General features: G+C 44.1%; 1 protein-coding gene across 1 annotated transcript; it reads left to right on the top strand.

Moving 5' to 3' along the window:
* The first annotated feature begins 6688 nt into the window (after positions 1-6688).
* On the top strand, positions 6689-15252 carry LOC112977212 (lipase member M-like). The gene is made up of 9 exons (XM_026089271.1): positions 6689-6793; positions 7411-7576; positions 9020-9218; positions 9726-9835; positions 10306-10442; positions 11481-11624; positions 13108-13179; positions 14588-14653; positions 15019-15252. The coding sequence occupies exons 1-9, from the start codon at positions 6689-6691 to the stop codon at positions 15250-15252; spliced, it is 1233 nt and encodes a 410-aa protein (XP_025945056.1).
* The last annotated feature ends 5467 nt before the right edge of the window (positions 15253-20719 follow it).

Genomic DNA, 20719 nt, shown 5'->3' on the forward strand with positions numbered 1-20719 from the left:
GGAGCAAGGGGGGCTTGGGGTGCGAGTGCAGGGTACACCACCTCCCTTGCTCCCCCAGCGACCTGCACCCACCTGCCCACGAAGGGAGTGCCTTGTCAAGGGCCAGAGGAGCTCAGAGGGGATCCCCACTCTCATGCCCATCTTGGAGAAGCTGTAAACAGTGGGAAAGATGTTGGCAAGCATTAAGGGAAGCACTCTTGGCTTCCGACAGGCATTATCCTCTGGGGCAGACCCTCAGGTCCCTGCATGGAACCATCACTGCCTGAGGAGACTTACAGAAAGGAGTGGGCAGGAGTCGCAAGGCGCACAGCTACTACACTGTCACGTGCCACAGGAGCATGGTCCAAGGACATGCAGCCCCCCAAGGATGCTCCCAAACTGTACCTTGAAAGCACAATGGGTGGGTTATAACTTGCAAGCTGGTCTTACGACTTCATTTGTAGTGAAACTGCTCGGTTGCCTTCCCTCTCCAAACTCTTGTGACTCCCCCTACTGCCTTCTGGTGCTGATGCCTTTGCAGGAAGCCCCTCTGAGAGCAGGGGGCCTTGTTAAAGTTGCTGTTGTATTGATGTGACTTGGTTTTTACTAAAACAAATAGAACCTGGCATTAGGGATTTCCTCTAACATCATATATCTTGCAAAAAACTCATTCAAAAACAATTTCAAATGGCAACAAAAATTTGAAAAAAGAAAGACTCAAAAAATGAAATTTTGAAAAATAAAAATTTAGAAATTTAAAATTCCACAAAAACTCTACTTCAAAGTTCAGAAAAGTCCAAAATTTCATCTTTCCTCTGTGACTATCACGTGGGCTAGTGGTCAGCAACTGTTTCAGACTTTTATTTGACCTCTGAGTGCCTGCAAAGTAGAGGAATATTTTTATTCTACTTTGGTGGCTCTTGTTCACTAATTTACAACTAGACAGAAGCTGTATCCTCTGACACTATCTCCAGATAAAATCTAAATGTTTGGGACATTCTTACCTGTGACTTAAACTATGTTCAAGTCAGTTCTGCTGGGATCCAATATCAATATCAGCATCAATGATAAAGCAGTCCAATGTTTTACTTTGTGGATGAACAGTAGTGTGATTATTATTGAGTAATCCCCTCCTCCCTCTCCCCTTCATTGAGTTTTTGTCATTATAAGAGGAAAATCATTTCAAAAATATATGAAATAACCTTGATTTTTATGTTGAGAATTCTTCATTTTTATCCTAATTTTGTAGCTGGATTTTTAATTGTCTTTCCTTCCTTTTTCAGACAGATAATAGAAATGCATTATTTCTACAGTGGCAAATATAGCCAGTAGGAAAAATAAGGTAAAATATTTTTAGGAGAATGAAAGGAAAGGAAAAAATCAAAATCTCAACAAGTGGGTAAAGTGAAGATTGTGAGAAGGATGTCTGGGTGAGTCCCTTCTTCCTAAAACCAGTGGAGGGAATATTTTAGGATATACTCTCTCAGTCACAGTTGTCAAAAGAGAAGGTTCATCCCAGAAGCATCTTTTTACTGAATTTTGCTTGTGTGGGAACAACTGTGGGGCTGAATTTCAATGTTACGATTTGAATCATTTTACTTTTGCTTGTGCATGGAGGGTAGGTTGTAAACAAGGCCATGCCCTCTCCCCTTTTTCACCTGGTCTGTGCAGATCCCATGCCTTTTTATCAGGAACCTGCAAGATTGTCACAAGGAGCGCAACATTTCGTTGGCCATTCAAGATAGCGGAGTCCCACCAACTCAGTGTGCCAAAGATGTTGCCATACTGAAAATGTATTAAGAGGAAGGCTGGGCTCAACCGGTGGGTTATAGTCTTTGCATGTTTCCTGTCAGTGGTCTTGGCAGATGGAGAGATTGCAAATCTGAGCTATAATCTGACAGGGCTAATCATTCACCTGACGTTAGAGAGCCAAGTCCTCTTGAATGTGCGGCTGACCTGGTGCTGCTATATCAGGAGGCATCAGACAGTTAACACCATGGAAATGTAAATTTTCACCTCAGTGCTTCCCCGTTAATACCCAGAGAGGAGCAAAGGTCATTGAAGATATTCAGACGTCTCTTCATAAACCAAGTTAAAAATCATAGGACACATTCTTCCCTCATAAAAATAGATCTTAATTGACCCATATTCATTTCTGCCAATTGGAAACKAAGGATCTTCATTTTTAAGCCTGGAAATGTGGATTCTGTGCTGTGGTACTGAGCCCAAGAAGGTCTCTACACCAACTCCCTCCTTAGGTGATATTTGATACCTATTGAATGCCAAAGATCCCCATTCACTGTCCGATGCTGGCCAAAGCTATCAGTCCTCTAGTATAAAACTCTTCTACAACTCTCTGAGTGACTGGGGATACAAACATAGCCCAGATGTTCCATGAACTACATGCTGCAGCATGCACAGATCTCATTTCAGCTGATGGCGGATAAGCCTCCAAGGCAGAAATGCTGATGCTTCCAGAGATCTGATTATGGCTGTTTATACTGGCTCATTTGTGGCTTAACATTCTGTGCAATAGTTCATTGTGAATTGAGGTCATTCTGGCGGCCTCCCAGCTCGATTTTATCAGAGCTTTGGGAGGGGCAGGGAGTATCCATGGGGCTGAAATACTGGCAATAGTGAGATACCAGCTGAGACCACTGCAGAGACAGATTGAGGGGACAGCAGGAAATCGCTTCATCCTGGTGGTATATGAAGCCTCTGCAGAGGTGCTGGATTCTTTCTGCAAAATCTCCTTCTTTCAGCAAGAGCCCTCTCCAAGCTGCAATGGAGGACTGAAAGTCACTGGAGAAGAGCATACCTAATGCTCAGCTCCCACTCTGCACCTCTCTCCATCAAGCTCAGCTTGGGGGAATTACTATTACTACTTGGTGTAAAGAGATCAGGAGTGGCCATAGCTAGATGAGAAGGAAACCAGTCTCTCTGATGGCCTCTCCTTAAAAGGAAGGCAAGTTATATTGGTGTCTGTGTATGCTGGAAAAAGGGGGATGTGGTTTCTTGTCTCGCCATATTTGATCCTGTTTTTCCGCATTTCCTCTTCTCCCTCTGGGTGAAGAGTCAGACTCAGGTCTGAGTCACTGCTCATGAGAGGGTGAGCCAGGCTTGAGCCAGGACTTCAAGCTGCCTCAAGCTAGTCTTTAGTAAAGGCCAATTCTTATAGCTTTGAATCAAGGAGGTCTTATTTAGATTTTCCAAAGAACACATGTTTGCTTTTTAGCTAACATTGCTTAGTCAGATCTGGCAGATATTAACATCAGGAAAGAAGACAGGAATCAGACCAAGGCACAAACTGTGCTGCTTCAGCAAAGTAAGCTCTAGGTCGCTGGAACTTGCAAGTGCGTGGGCATGTTGCAAAGAGCTGAGAGGAGTCTTGGAAGGCGATGTTGCAGAAAACACACCCACAGTCTGTGCTCGCTGCTTGCCCACCTCTCAGAAGAGAGCTCCATAGTCACTGCGGAGCAGGTGGCAAGTGCTTGGCCAGAAACATTACCAACTGGAAAGTGATGAAGTCCAAGGGAGAACTACAGGGCATGCTAAAATTGACTGAGGGGGGCTGTGGTAACTGCATACAGATACCTGGAGATAATTGGCTAGATGGAAGTAATTGAAAGTCAGGCGTGTACAGTCACCTAGCAGAAAAAGTAACATTTTGCTGTGGTCCAGACAGGCATCCTTAGAGAAGAGTAAGAAAAGACACAACTTCCCTCTGAAACTGAACCCCATGGCTAGCGAGAGTGAAACACAGTTTTGTCCCCAGTTTCTTCCATCCCCTGGGGTTGGATTTTTTTTTTTTTTTAATTTTTTTAAAGAAGACTCCAACATTCATTTCGGGGACTGCTAAAGGAGAGGTTTTCCTTTTCCAGACCACTGTTGGTTACACACTGGGAAGCTATGAGAAGAGCAGGAGAGAGACAGGTGGATTTCCTGCACAAGCTCGTTGGAGTGAATCAGGCAGAGTGTGACTACAAACCCCGCTCTGCACAGTGCCCCAGTGCACCGCCAGCCCCAAGGGAGGTCGAGAGCAGTCCATATGCAGTACATCCTTCAGACTATGGAAGTCACTGGCAATATCAGCTCACACTCTGCTGCACCAGATAGAAATAATTTTTTCTGACTCTCAGCTGTTCTGTAGCACCACAAAAATATTCACAAGTGAGCCTAGGTAGGACAGGTGTCTCCTTTCAGAGCAGATTCCAGCCCTCAGGTAAATTACATGTTAGCAGGATAATGGACTAGAGGGAGTGGCAATCTGTGACACTCCCGAATGCGTGGAGCAGAAGGAATAATAGCCCATTGCGTGATAGGAGCGAGTGGTGTGCTCTGGCAGCAGGGACAGCGCTCTGCTCCCTCCTCCTCCACGGACCTTGGGAAGGAAGGCATCTGAGCCCCTTCTGCCGCTGCAGCTGGACTGCAACTGGTAACCTCTTCCTCCTTTTTTGTGCCAACACAGCATGTGAGTTGTCTTTGCACAGGCTGCCTGGAGATAGGCTGTCCCCAGGGATACCAGGAGAGAACTGTAGATAGTTTGAAGAGTCCCACAGATGAGATGGTGAGACTGCTTCAGGGAATATTCTGTCTGAAGGAAAGTTGTTGCTGCTTTCGGGAGGGGTGGGAACGCTCAGGAATCAGGAAATGTGCTGTTATTTCAAGAGGTTTTAACCTGTTGAAACCCTCAAAAGATCATCAGGAGCTTTAAATCAGCCCATTTGCTGAGCTGAGTATCCATTGCCTGGGACCTCACAAAGGGATTATTTTTCCAGGTTGGCTGTTGTGAGGAAAGAGTTATCCCAAGCAAGGATCGTCCCTTAATTTTGCATACTATTCTCATGACATTACACCACAAAAATGTTTTTTGTCTCTTTTTATCTCATCCTGCTTTGTTAAGACTCATAGTCTTAGGAGAAGTGAAACCAAAGTCTGCCAGGGCCCGGCAGCTGCAGGAATGCTGCACTGAGAACTGACTGAACCACATACAGCTGCTGCCCCGCTGTGTCTCCCATCTCTTCCAGGGTGTCTCAGTGACTCATGTGCTCCTTAGGAGTATCACAAGAATGACCTCCCATCTACCTTTCTGTGGGAGAGGAGAGCCGCACTGCACTGCAAGGATCCGAACCCTTCTCGGCAGCAACAGGAGATATAACAAGGGGCAACGGCCACAGATTGCAGCCCTGGGGGTTCAAGTTGGATGTGAGGAAACATTTTTTTCCCCCCGAGGGGGAGCAGCCCTGGTCACCAGGAAGCTGGGGATCTCCATCCTGGGGGGGGGTTGGGGCTTAGCTGGGCCAAACCATGGCCACCCTGACCCTGGCGATGGTGACTCCTGCTGTAATTGGGAGGTTGAGTAGGGACTCCCTGAGATCCTTTCCACCGGTGTTGAGGTGACTGTATGATCCTCCATGCATGCACTCCAGGAACAGCAGAGGGAGTAGGTTGCCTTCTCCCTGGCCGTGAAACCAACCTCCTACAGCAAGGAAAGCTGATTCCTCAAGCAGAAGAGAGAGGGAAAAATTAGGGTTAGCTAGGAAACCACAGAAACACAGTCTTCCTTCCATCCACCAGGAAGATATTTTGCAAAGAGGTGATTGCAAGTTACCTGCACTGGCTTTAATACAAGCCATTGGCACCTGACTGTGGTCACTGCTTCACATGCAGACCAGCACAGACACATGGATCTGGCTGGAATTTGGCTCATGGCTGTGGGCTCTGCGCCTTCCCGGTTTGACCATGGCATGGTCTAAGTTCCTTTCCAGCTCTGGACACACAGAAGTTATGCCTGCACTATAAAAGCCACCCAAACCCAGGAGCACTGGGACCCCCATGCAGTCACCCCTGAAGGGCCTGGCTCAAGGCTCAACCCACCCTCCTTGTCTTCTTTATTCCACTCACCTGATAAACTGGATAAGAAGAAGTGTACTGTGTTTGTGGAGAACGGTTGTAGTTAAGCATAAAGACTCTGACTATATTTCTATTACAAATTTTTATTTCTAGGGTTTTCTCCAACAACTAGAATGATAATAAGGGGGTTTGTGGTAGGACCATGCTAAAACAAACCCTTCTCAGGAAGAACAGCAGGTCTTCTGGGACAGAAGTTTACGTTGGTTTGCAAAAATAGCTCAGATGCATTCTGAAGTCACTACAATCTTACTTTCAGCCATAATGACAGCCCAAACAAAATGCATTATTTGATTTCATATTAAGAACAAAACCCTAAACATTCAGATGATGAAATTGGGATGATTTACTTCTGACTCATCCAGGTAACAATTTAACCAAGTGATCTATTCTTCTGACTATCCTAGCTATCACTTTAAATGAATAGTCTATAATCACCTCCTCAGAGATCAAATGTGCACAGGTTGGTGTGGTGTAGATGTATTGGTGTATGTATTGGTATGGGTGCATATGTATACAGGCACATAAATTCTTTTTCTGAATATGAGAATCTGATGGAGAATGTGTTGTTAAAATGTAATGGAGTCTGGCATTTTACAAAATGAGCAATATGAGCAATTAAAAAACCAAAAGACTGCAAGATTTCAAATTAAAAATTATTCCACTGGTCATGTGGTCAGGCTAACATATTAATAAAAGCATGGTGCATGTCAAATGAAATACATGTAATCCCCAGCTTCTGTTTCAGTAAAATCAATCTCTAAAACGCTCACCATGTTAACATGTTTTGCAGAGAACCATGATGTGGCTGTTTGTTACCATTGCTTATTTAATGTGCAGTACTGAAAAGTCAGAAGGACTGACTGGAAAGACAGATGCAAGCCCCGAGGCATTCATGGATGTTGTAAGTTGTGTTTTCTGTGCATTCTTTTTCACGTTATGTGAACATTCTCTTGTCCACCCCAAAAAGCTCAAAGCTTGGGCATACAAGTTATTTATGTTGCTGTAATATATATCAGCATATCAACACCAGCTTTCCAGTCTGGCCAAAACCCACAGTCTCCATTTATATATCTTTACCAGGGTTTGGCTAAGGATTTATTAGAGCTTTTTTCTCCCTGTGCTTATATATGGAGCAGAGACTTATGGGATAGTTCATCCAGGGAGTGTTAGGCCAAAACAGCTGTTTCAGGTTTGGATGTTCCCTCTCATTGCTGCCCAGCTCTTCAGAAACATTGGTCACAGAATACAAATCTACTGTGTGCTTTTCTTTATGAATCATGCTCAGGGAATGAAGGAAACTCATACCTGCCAAGAATTTTAGCTGAAGTCACAACATCACAACAGCATTGGAGAAAGGGGCCTTGGGAGGTCCCTACTTCACCTCCTGCTCACAGCAGGAGTCACCAGCACTGGATCAGAATGGCTGTGGCTTGGCCCAGCTGAACACTGAAAGCCCCCAGGATGGAGATCCTTCACCTGCCTGGTGACTTGTCCCACTCTTTATTTTCTTTCCTTCAGGGTGAAATTGTTCGCTACCATGGGTACCCCTACGAGGAACACGAAGTCGTGACAGTTGACGGCTATTACCTCATCATGCAGAGAATTCCTCATGGCAGAGACAACTTGGGAAGTACAGGTACCTCCCATGAAGCAGAGTCACAAGGCTCCAGCATGTTCTGCCCCAGTAAGTGCCAGAAGAAAGTCTGCTTGGTCCCAGAGCCCTGAAAGCTTTGCTTGGCTAGAGTAGGCCATTGGCAGGGCTGCCTTGTCATGGGATTCAGAGATCCAGGGGAGGCTGGGTACTCAAGGAGACATCCTTCCCTGTTGGATTAACCTCAGGAGCAGAAGAAACGTATGTATGCATCATACCAGCTTTGTTGTTCTAAGAGGATATTCTTCACAAGAGGAAAAAGATAAGGAGAACGAACATAACAGAGAAATCTCGCCCCAAATTTTATACCTGCTCAAAGACAACCAAATCCATGACCTAAGGTCATGGGCCTATGCATCTGTAAGGAATTCCTTGTGGAGCAGCTAAGAGCCATTTGTTAGTAAAAATAAATCACCTGTCAAATCTAATGTCATCTCGCCATTTCTGCTGCTTCTGGCTCTTGCATTGAACCACTGTTTCAAAGTGGAGAGGGTGATGCATACTTGGCAGGACCTCACTCTCCTGTGAAATTTGAGGGCTGGCATATTAATGTGATAAATAAGCATAATAATCCAGACTTCTGTTTAGGACACTTCTTTGTCTTCAGCTCTCCAGGGTGGAAATTTAAGTCTTAAGCTGAGAGTCTTAGAACAACAAAACAGAGAGACCAAAGGAAGAGCAGAAAAAAAGGACTTTTAATCCAACCTTTTTATGCTGCAACCTGGTTGCAGCTCCAACATATGAATTCAGATATCCTTAGGATGACCCTACTGTAACTGGGAATCTATCTACTTTGAGTATGGGGTTGGAATACAGACCTTCAGGGGTCCTTTCCAACCTAAGTCTTTCTCCACTCTCTCTTCCAGTCCACTAACCACTAAATCGCTTCCACTCTCTTCCTATGGCACATCAGACTTTTTAGTCTTTTGTAGAAAAGGTCTTAATTTTGTTCTGAGGTGCTGAGATCTGGCCATATGTCTTGAAGTGGGCAGAAGTGGGTGGAAGAGATGACCCCTCCAGATCTGTGTCTCTTTCAGTGGAGCAGGATGATATTTGCTGTGCCATGAGAGAAACACGCATGAGGGAGGCAAGCCTAGAGTGTGCTGGCTTTTCAACATCTCTTGGTCAGACCCAAGAGTACCATGGCCAGAGAAAGGGCACCATGAGGAGAGCAATTTCCATGGAGAAGGCACACGCAATGTCCAGACAGACATGGGGCACAGTTGCTTTCCTGCGAGCATGATTCACCATGCTCCATTCAGTTCCACCTTATTTTTCAACTCCAGCTTATCATTTTTCTCTGCCCTGGGATTACCAAACAGCCTACTCACTCACCAAAAAGAAAACACCTTTCCGAAAAAGCTGAGTATACAGTGCAGATGAACCCAAGTGGGGTGCTGCCAAAGTGATATCTGGAGTGTCAATGGTCAATTATGTTAGCTGAGAGAAAAAAAGATCCATTTCTTCTTTCTTCAGCTCCAAAACCTGTGGTGCTCCTGCAGCATGGCCTAGTGTTGGAGGGAAGCAACTGGGTTACTAACTTGCCCAACAGCAGCCTCGGCTTCATCCTCGCAGATGCTGGCTATGATGTCTGGATAGGAAACAGCAGAGGGAACAGCTGGTCAAGAAAACACAAAGAGTTTTCATTTTACCAGGAGGAATATTCAGCTTACAGGTATTTTCAAGGAAGCAGCAGAAATGCCAGTAGATCTGCCTGTTTTGTTTCATAAGGTAGCACGTTCATAGGCTGGAGCTCCACTGACAGAGCTGTGGGATCTACCAGTGGGCATACACTTACATCTCCATGACAAGATATGGGTGCCCATATGTGCTAGAGCCCTAGCCAGCTCCCCAAATATTCTTTCCCTAATGCAGCTGTGAACGGTATAGACAAGAATTTTACCTTTTTCTGCAAACAGAATACAGATTCATGTTCAAATGGTGTTCATCCAGCCTCCAGGGTTCCTCCAGGAGATGGGAGCAAATGGCACTTTCCCGTGTAAATGTGTAAATCTTCTAAGACAAATAGCAAATCGATTTTGCAATCCAGAGGGACAAAGCACAGATCCAGTATTCATGCTGGTGGGAATGCTCAGCAACACTATTTGTCATGTAGTGCCTGGTGATCTCAGCACCCAAGGCCAGCAACAATGATGTTTTTATGTGCCCATCTTCATTGCAGTTTTCATGAAATGGCCATGTATGACCTTCCAGCAACAATCAACTACATTCTGCAGAAAACTGGACAGGAGCAATTATACTATGTGGCTTACTCTCAAGGCACCACCACAGGTATTTATGAGGAAATCACTGGCAATCTGCACTGGCAGAATCATGTAAGCTGTGCACCTCATGAATGGCAGTATTTTCCCTGAGAGCATAGAAGGGGAAGATAAACTAAAGCACATCATAACAATGAGGGGGGAAGAGCAGGTAAAAATCCTGGTTTGTATTAACAGAGCAGTTTTGATGGAGACATTTTAAAAGTAATTGCAGCAAAGGTTTCTGATATAAAACACTGCTGTCAGATACCTGCTTTCTGCCAGTTAAGAGGACCTGTGAGAGCTGCAGCTGGAGTAAACTATCAAGCTGGGAGCTGAAATGAGTTGGCAACAAAGGCTTCAGGTCACATCACCAACCAGCCGTAGCACTGGCAAAGCACAGCAGCCTCCAGTGGTACTGCCAACCAGCACATACATCTAGGAGTCAATAACTCATTCAGAAATAACAGGGCAAGGTCTGACTCCTTCCCACTCTTGCAGGTTTCGTTGCATTTTCTTCCATTCCTGAGCTGGATCGCAAAATCAAGATGTTCTTTGCGTTGGCTCCTATTACTACAAACGCAAATATGAAGTCACCCTTGGTAAAGTTGTTAAACCTTCCTGAGACACTGGTTAAGGTATGTCCTCCTCACACATTCACTGCCTCTGCTGCTCCTTTGGGCCTATAGTACAAGGTCAGGCAGGAAAGGTCTTGGAGATCATCAGTGAAGGAGAACGAAGACCAGCATTACCCTTTATTGCCAGCAATCTCTTTTGGGCAGAAGAAAGCAGAAGGGGCTGAAAGCTTGGGCTGGTGGTCAGTTCTTGAGTTAGCACTTCAGAAAGGTCTCAGCAGAAAAAAGGGTTTGCAGAAGCTGATGAAACAAATGGACTAAGGTGGGAATGTGAAGGTCTCAGCACCCAAGATGCACAGTATTTATATGTCACTTCCATTTCTTTGCCCTCTGTATTCCCTTTGCTTTGAGTTCATTTGTTCTGAAAAGGTTAAATTTGTACCTATACGCTTGAGACTATGATGCATTAAACCATGTGAAACCTCTTGCTGTCCAGGCCTGGCCAAAGAGCTATTTCTAGATATTAATTCTGGATCCTTCTTCCTAGGAGAAACCATCCTCTTCCAGGGTCCTGATCATTTTTGAAAAGTCACAAAAGACAGAATTATGAAGCATGGCAAAGCTATAGGAAGGCAGACAGCAGTTTTCAGGGATGAGCAGAGAGCAGGGAAACACCTGGAAGCTGAGTAAGAGCATGAGTCCATTCAAAGGGTGGAGAGGGACCTGCCAGTCTTGCCTCCAGGCCAACTTTCATGCTCATACAGAAGGCGTGGGAGTGAGTGTACTCAGTGCTCGTGGCTGTCTCTGTGTTACACCTTGATGGCACAGCATACCATGCAGACACCAATCAAAGGCAGATGCAGAGCGAGTTCAGGTGGTCTGAGATGCCCCTGTAGACAGAGCTGCAGCCACAGCTTTCCTGATCCACAAGGCTCAGTGCATGTCCCAGAACACTCTGTGTCGGGGTCGGCCACATGGTGCCAGGGCCTTGGTTCCTGTCTTGGGAAGTCGTCTCCAGAGGTTTGTCCTCTCTTTGTGGGCCCTCTTCTGAGTGCCGTGTAAGAGTTATATGAACCACACTGATGCCTTTGAATTTCACAGCTCATTTTAGGACGCACAGTGGTCTTCGATAATGGTGAGATATTGCAGCAGGTGACTTCCCGACTGTGTGGCTATTCGATCTTTAAAAGCCTTTGCTCCTTGGTCCTTTACTTGCCTGGTGGGTTTACCAACAGCTTAAATGTGGTATGTACACTCCAGATTCCTTCTTGAGTGACCTAGTCTTGCATTGTTTGAGCCTGATATGGATGTGCAATTAACTTCAGAAAAAGAGTAAGTATCCTGTTTGCATTCACTTTTGAAAGTGGGACAGACTTCTGGGCTGGCTATACCGCTAACTTTGTACTGCAGGCATCCCAGAAGAGAGATGGGATGGGATGCTCCGGGACCTAGTGGTTTGTGAGTCAGGCAAAAGACTCAAAGACTTGAACGATGTAGTGCATCAAATGCAGCTAAAACAGTGCTGTAAATTAGCTGCATTCTCCTGACCTGTTACATCTTTCATTCTGGCAAAAAAATCTGGCCTTTGACACCTGCCCTGAAAGGCTGGATGCTTTTGCATTGACACCATAGCAATGTGAAGAGGGAAGCCTGGAGTGTTCATAAAGTCATGGATTCACTGAGCTTGTTGTCCTGCTAAAGTGGATGGTGCAGAAGGGGAGAAAGCAGGAATTAATTCAGTATTCCTGGGACTTTTGTGGTTTCTTTTTCACTAAGCAAGTTGTTAGTTCACAGATGTTTTAACAGCAAAAATGTGTTATTACGAAATGAACTCCCCTACAGTTGACTGCTGAGAGAGGTAGGCCCTCRGATTCTTCAGACTATGATCCTTTAAAACATATTTGACCACTAATATAAGCTTTTCCCTGTGCTCCACTACACTGAACATAGAATAATATAGAATAAGTCATAGAATAATTCAGGCTGGAAGCACCCCTGGGTGGAGGGCTCCAGTCCAACCCCAGCTCTAGCAGAGCCAACATTGCAGCTAGAGCAGGTTGCTCAGGTTGTGTCCAGGCAAGTCTGGGCAATCCCTGAGGATGGAGATCCCCCACCATTTGGGGCCTGTCCTGGATGGCACCAGTCACAGGGGGAAGGACTGTTTCTTTAGGTCCAACTGGAATATCAAGTGCTAGATCCTCTCAGAGACAGCTTCTGCGAGTAAAAGTGGTGACAGATCCATTGAGAGTACCAAACAATAACAACTTGGCCAGGGCTGGGCCCAAGCAGAGCTGGGCCACTGTTTCTGAAGGAAAGCATTGATGCCATTGTTTAGTTTTCCAAGGATGGAATGTGTTAATGTGTAAGCTGTTGTGATATGCTGCACATCGTCTTTGCAAAAGGACCCTGAGCTCAAAATACAGAGTTCTGCTTTTGTTTGAAAAACATATCTTCTCCTATCACGACCCAGTATCTCATGAAAATTGCTAGGCTTACTGGAGGGAGCTCTCTGGCACCCTTTCTGCTGCTGTCTGCAGTGTGTGTTCACATGGAGCATGGCTGAGCGATGCCTTCACAGAGCTAAAATGAAGCAGTTTGTGTGAATAAAAGATCCAGCTAGCCTGAGTGAGTGAAAGATCCATTTTGTGGCTACTGAACTGGATCAAATTTAGTTCAAATGGGATTCCCCTCCACACAGAGAATAAATCTCTCCAACGTGTTCTTGCAGAGCCGCATAGATGTCTATCTGTCCCGCTACCCAGATTCAACATCCCTGAAAAACATGCTACATTGGCGCCAGGTAATATTTCCTGCTGCAGAATAAGATAACATGCAACCAGGACCCATGTTTTCTTCTCTCAGCTACCAAGGCCCTTTTCTCAATACTTAGGTATAATTTCTGCACTGCTCTCCCTGCAGAGTTATGTTAGACAGAAAGTGAAAATCTGACATGAAATGGTGGTGCGGATGCAGCTCTTTTGACCATGACTTTCAGCAAACAATAAGCCAGAGTTTTTGGATCTGGTAGGAGCTGGAGCTGGAAGCAAAAGACTGAAAATAAACCAACACAAGAGATGTTAGAGTAAAGGCTAAAAGCTGAGGGTCAACAGAGTCATTATCAATAACTATTAATCATTGAAAACATACATTGATTCATATTCTTCTGTTGTAGACATTGACTATGRCAGTCAAAGGAAATTTGCCCAAAGGCCTGAATTGCATCTTCTTTGAAGCTAGCTCTTGGTTGTACTCTAGATACCACCTCAGGTGGTGGACAGACCTCAGCCTCCAGACATTTACACTTTGAGGCTCTCCAGTCACCCCAGAGAGGAGGAGGGTTGGGAGCAGCAGGTTGCTGTAGGTAGGCTGTGTGTGCACAGGAGAGATGTGACCCATGCCAGGCAAATTTGCAGGCTGTGCTGAGTTCCTCCTGATGGTCAAGCTCTCCTCCTGAAAGGTGCTAGCACATGTGTGACAATTAGTGTCACCAAGTCATCTGGGCAGAATTGTTCCACAGGAGCAGCACGGTTCCCTGGCCATCTCCAGCTCCTGCCTCTGACAGCTGGCAGCAAGCTCCCTGCTGGCCCAGGGTCCAGGCTCCAGCTGCCCAGCCTCCACTGGACCATGAGGAGGAAAGGAGCTTGTTACACTGCAGAGGCCAGGTCTCCTCTTACTGCACTACACTGCAGAGACCCACATATGCATAGAGAAAGGACAAGTTGGCTGCCTGCAGTAGTGCAGTCTGCCCAATACAAGATGGGAATTTGATTCCTGTAGATATCGCAAGTGTTGTTCTGATCAATTAAGTGAAAACAAATCACTGTTTGATAGTGACATCATTTTTATGGACAAAATTCCTCCTCCTCAATCCCAGAGGAATATGAAACCTGGTCTTCTATCTACATTTGAAATGACACATCCGACATTTCAAAAAAAACATCCTAAAACATTTCTGTCCAATTAGTCTGTCAATTTATTACAATTTTTAAGAGAAATACATAATTTCTAAGGCATCAGTTAGCACACTAAATTTGTCCAGTTTTTTTGCTCTTAATAGAATAGATTAAACAATCAGAAATTGTTTTTCATTCTGATCTTGCAAAATATGCAAGGGTAAACCAGTTTTCCACTCTTTCTCATCTGCTTTTATCATTCTTATGTTCCCCTGTGATACATAGAAAATAAATATATCTCTCTTTCTTTTCCAGCTCTATCTAACAGGGGAATTCAAATATTATGATTACGGCAAGGACAACATGCTCCATTATAACCAGGTAAGAGAAAACTGTTCTTATTTGTCAGTTTTAAAGGAAAAGAAAAGAGAGAAAATGACAGTGAAAATATTCCTGTGACTCGGACTGGGGTAGGCTTGGATTTATGGAAACTACCTTGCATAGTCAAATTAATACCTTTCTTACAAAGAAGAGTTCTATGATGTTTTTCAGCGTTGACTTTTTGACTCTCCAATGAAAACTGTGGGAGTCCAAGGCAGGATCTCCAGTGATAGTCTCTGTGTTGTCCCACTGGATAGACAAGAAATTCCAAGTAGTAATCCAGTGATGCAGGAATTCATTGTGTTTTAGACTTGCACATGACTCTGCAGCCTTTCCCTTTTCAAGCTATCTTATTTGTCTTCCAGACTACGCCTCCCTTCTATCAGCTGGAAAATATGAAAACACCACTTGCTGCATGGTATGGTGGCAAGGACTGGATTTCAGCCCCTGAAGATGTTAATATAACATTACCTCGTATAACCAATGTGGCATACAAAAAGTATATTCCTGAATTTGTCCACTTTGATTTTCTTTGGGGTGTGAAAGCATACCAAGAAGTATACAGAGAAATTCTTGAACTGATGAAGAAGAAACTCTAGAGTTGGAACAGTGGCAATAGTTGTTGACTTCTCATTTATCTTCTGGGGCTTCATCTATTTTTTTTTTAAATGAGGAAAAAAAAAGAGGGGAAAAAGGTTCATTAAACTGCTACGCTTGGTTTGCATTTATATTACTCTGGCAACTGAGGTATACATGCCAAACCACTGGTAGGGAAATCATGTAGGATTTGTATTAAATAGGTTGGGGTCCCTGTGGAAGTTTGGCATGGCCCTTTGACCCTGAATTTCCCAGGAACCTAACACACGTGGATGTCCAGGGACAAGTGATTTCAGTGGAGTCTGGCACCTGATCACTGTTGTGGGGCTCTGGCCTCCCTATGCTTCAGTTTCCAGCTGCAACATTGGCATGGTAGCTCAGCTCTGTCTTGGATGCTGTGGTTTTATGAGAGTAGGTATGCTCAGACAAGACCACATGGTGCGCCAAGTGATCAATCCTGCCAGTATAGCTTTACCTGTTATCTGGTGACTCTTCTACATCAAGAAACCCAAGAATCTGAAGTTCATTACTTTCTTTTGTGGTTTGAAGTAGCTAGAAACTTTCTGCCCAATGACAATGAAAAGAGCAGGTGTTTTTCAATGAGAACTGTCCATTTTGCTAATGCAGGGAACACCTTTCTCAAAATACATGTTGATACACATAATATTTGCTCATGCACAACAGGTTTTTCAGTAAGTTCTACTAAGAAACGTCATTTTGCACCATTTTAAGGAATATTCCCAAGGCGCAAACCATGTAGAAAAGGTCACCTTTTACTGACTTTCAGGAAAAGCTTTTGTTTTCTATATATGTGAGAGAGAAGAAGAGTCTGGTGGAAGCCAGTAAGAAGTCTAACTCTATTTCAGCTTTTGGATTATGCTTCATAGTAATATATTGTTCAGAGGAGGAATTATGAATTTGCCTGTTTGCATAACTTTATTTTTAAAGTATGTCTAGGAGCAGGGCAAAGGATAAGGCCCTCTTTCCACAAAATTGTACAAATAATAATAAAGTAAAATAAGATCCACTGAGCTCTTTGTGTCTGTACTGCCTTAAACCTCTTGAGGAACACGGTGATTTTCAGCACAGATCTTTTGCTGTGTACAAGCAAGAGGAAGCTGCTTGTCCAACATTTCCTGTGCTCAGGGACAGCTTTCAGCGGATTGTAATGCTTGCAAATGCCCACCAAAATGGCTCAGCTGTTTCTGAGAGCAAGGCTGGGGGGAAATGCACTGTACTGCAGTATATTAAATAACACTCTGGTGGTGCTTGCCTGGGAAAACTTCAGGCTTTGGAGCTGCGACTTGAAATTCATCCCAGTGACCTTTGTGGCAGAGATGTTAATTTTGTTATCCTCTCAATCCCAGCCCAGGTTGGGCCAAACTCAACAAATCAAAGTTCAGACATGGTTCATGAAGGCTGGCTGAAATTTAAGAGAGAGTCTCCAAGAAGTGTCCCTTCGTTCAGGATCTCAAGACTCCCACAGCCCCCAGTGTAGTAGCCACTGTGCCCCCTGTCCCATGATGTGACCAACAGCCCTCATCCCATGCTCTATGGGGAAGACATCAGCTTCTGGAGGGCAGGCTGGAAGGTGAGGAGGGGGGTTGAGATTAGCACGGCTGTTCTGCAAAGTCAGGCTGAGGGTCTTAGTGGCAGACTGTGTCATCCAGGCATCTGGAGATGGAGGAAGGAACTTTTGGTACACATCCATGTGGGAGGACAGAAGTAAGCAGTGTCTGAGTCAAAGGGAATCACGAAGGAAGACAGGTCATAAAAGGCACTCTTTCCACCCTTACAGCAAGAACTGACCAAAGAAAAAAACCAGCCTGGGTTAGGTAATCGTTGGGTATAAAAATTAGGCTATAGGTTAGATATGATCTATCTGGAAATAGGGTGATTAGGTACCTCACTTGGTATCTTTGTAATGACATTTTTCCATGGGATTAACTACTCACTGCAGGGCTCTGCACTACAGCAGCATTCCTCTGGCACTGTATTGCGTTCGTGCCATGAATGTCAAATGCAAGAAGACTCTCATATCTTTGTAAATAAACATCCGAAGCTTTGCAAGACCTTTCCCCAACAGGCTTCTAAAAGCCTGTAAGAATTTATTATTTTTCGTGAAAAGTACTAACTTTTTAACTTCTGAAAGTTTATAAGAAACACAGTGCTTACATTCTTTTCTTCCTCTTCGGTTTATAATGTTTTTGACATTTCTGTGCTTCTTTGGTGTAGTTTTTGTATCGCATTATTTTAATTCATTGGCTGTTTCCCACGGCTGACAGTTTCAGTGAAGTTCTTTCCAAATCAGTTTTTGGGAGTACTAAATTTTTTCTGGAACAGGTTCCTTAGACACTCTTGTTTTCCATCTCATGTTAGAGGATCAATGATGTTTGAACTGGTGCATCTTGAAAGGAAATAGCATGGTAACTAATCTAGGTGTTTGTAGCATAAATATTGTGGTGTTCATTGGCTATCATCTAAGATAGCCTCAATAAGTAAACTGATTGAGTTATACAGGGACTTTTAGATATTAATTAACCTTTGATGGTCAATAGTGGTTCTTTGTATGTGACATTAAGTCACAAAGTCAATTGCTGTGTAGTTATATAATGCCAAGCCCACAACTCACGCAAGGCTAAGACCTGTAAACAACTTAGGATCTTCACTAAGTAAGATTTAAGAGGACTTAAGTGGACTAAGCCTAAAACTATGACCTGAACTCTCGCATGCAGCTGTTGACACCCCTGGGATTGATGTAACTTCCATGAGGCATCTCTCTGTTGGAGGTAGAAGCTCACCTTTACCCTTCTGCAACTTCTGGAAGAGACAAAAGTGAATATATTGGTACTGTTCTGCTTCCCCGACCCTTGGATCAAGAAGCAAGGTGCTGCTGGTCCCCTAAAGGATCCAGGCTAAGAGATGCTCTCAAAGCTGTGTTGATCTTGCAAGGACTGGAATCCTTCATTGTCTGAAGCCTGTCACTTTGGGATCTGAGCTTTCTCTTGATAGAACAAGGATGTCAGGGTGCCGCAGGGGATGACGGCTGGGGCCTGGAGCTGAGGGCACTCTCCATGTTGGCAGGACAGTTCCTTGCAGCCAGGGCCTGTCCCACTGCCCCCATGAGGGAGCAGGGCAGGTTGGGGGCAGCCCCAGTCCAGGAATCAGGCACTTCAGTGGGGTTGGGGATGGGCCAAGGCTGGGCTGGGACATCAGTCTGCAGGTCAGGGTCTGGATCAGCTCAATCTCCCACCCTTAGACTTCACAGCCCAGCATCCAGGCCTCCACCATCCCAGTGGATGTATTCATGGTACAGCAATGCTTTCTCTTTATTCTCCACATGTAAGCGAGGGAAGCAACCTCGTTCATATTCCCACAGGTGTGCAGGGTATTGCTCATTCAGCCACTTACTTAACCTTCTCCAGATGTGCGCATGCAAAGCAATTGTTGATCTACATGCATATGGGGCACAAGGCGAGAAGGGCTTGAAAGTGTCACATCCCATTCAAAATATGGTAATTGCACCATGTTTGCTGGCCTATAATTTTCTATTATTGTCACAGTCAAATGCAAAAATGTAGCATAGGCATGAACAACCTTTTTTATGAAGCGTACACTCAGCTTACAGGGCTGTCTCTGCACAGGAGAGGTGGTGAGCACTTCTTCTGTGGTGTCTTTACTGCAGGGGGACTATGCAAAGGCACATGTATAAAAATGAAATTGCATTTTTGTAAGTAAAACTGAGATTGCTTTGGTGTCTGCTTTAAGCAACTTACTGGCCTACATTGTCATTTAGAATCTGATTTGTACCAGAGTTAATTTAGGATAAGGTTTCATTTAGTTATGTCAGATGATATACTGCCTTTTCGTGTTTTTTGATCCTTAACAGTAAGCATGACAAAAGTTTCCAACAGTCTGGCATTGCTGAGTAGATCCAGAGTTTTACTGAATCGGCGACATGTAGTTCTCTTATTTTAGTAACTATGGACAATTTCTGTGCTAGTTCCTATGTTATTTCCAAATCCTCTTTTGAGAATGTTAGATGAAAGCTTGAAAGAGAGATTAAGTAAATGATCCTTGAGACTTGTATGTTCATCTATTGGTACTTTAGGCAGATGGGAATGATATAAGGCCATGGAAAATCATGGTTAGCCAAAATCATCATTAGGTATAACTACCTCCAGCACTTTCTACAGGTCTGTGTTGGTCTCCATTCCTGACAGCTGCAACTCTCCTAGCTGAGCCAAGGACCATGTTGTGTGAAACAGATTACTGCTCCATGAAGATGTCTTACAGCTGTGACCAGTGCATTGGCTGAGCTGAGCCAAATCAGTCTTTCCCTAACACTTTGAAAAAATGGCCCAAGAAAAATATTACAACAGATTTGATTAATATTAGTTTTTACTTACAGAGAAAGCTTGTGGGAGTTGGCCCAGGTCTGTTCATGAACAGAACAAACCATTTTAGTTTTTAAAAACACTTAAAAATCTATTGTGCAAACTACTTTTTTGATAAAGCTCAGAGGACAAGTACAAGAAGCTCAGGGTTGTTCTAGGGTCATCTGAATGAAGACCCAGGAGAAGGAATAGCTGAGACAAACCATTGGTCACCACATCTCACTTCACAATCAACATGTTAGGAAATATTTATACTTTGCTTGACTCAGTTTTACTACTGTGTATAAAGTTATTACATGAATAATTCTAGCAAGGTGTTGTAAAAATAATTCACTGTTTCATCAAGCTTGACTATGCAACTCTACCATGCGTAAATCCCTACTAACTGCGTAATCAGAGATGCTGGAGATATCCCAGCCCAGCTGAGGGGCTTTAAACTAGGAGAGGTGCAACCAGTTCAGCACAACTTTCTTTATCAGTTTTTTTACTTGAGCAAGGCTCTCTAACATTACTGCAAAGAAAATCATATTTGTCTGGCAGGGATTACACAAGAGTTAATATCCTCTTACTGCTAAAATCGGAATGATATTCTCTTTCCCTGGTGAGGATGCAAAGACCAGATGACAGCTAGTTAAGCATCTCCCTACCTGTGACTTTCTTACCCTTTTGCTTGGGTAGAAGATAGAATGTAACTACTGTTATCCTGTGCATATGGTCTAGAGACCTATATATGTGTGAAAACACCAGAAAAAAACACCAGAGCAAGAGTTATAAGAATGGTATGCATTGATAGCCAAGGGCTTGATTAACAGCAGTCAAACTGGTAAGCACTGAGGAATGTGTTACTTGTACCATGATGCACTGCAAAGCCCGTGACTCTTCAGCAGAGACCTGAACCTAATAAAAGGAGGACAGCAATGAAAATACAGCATATTTTATGGGCTGTTTCTCCTCCTGTTATCCCAACAGGAAGATGGATTATAGTCTTATGATTTCCCAAACACAAAACCAAAAGACACCTGGCAGCAATGTTGCCTAAGATTTATGAAGGGTGAAGTAAACAAGATGCCGA

The sequence above is a fragment of the Apteryx rowi genome, unplaced genomic scaffold, assembly GCF_003343035.1.
Source record: "Apteryx rowi isolate R43461 unplaced genomic scaffold, aptRow1 scaffold_807, whole genome shotgun sequence".
Classification (NCBI taxonomy): Eukaryota; Metazoa; Chordata; class Aves; order Apterygiformes; family Apterygidae; genus Apteryx; species Apteryx rowi.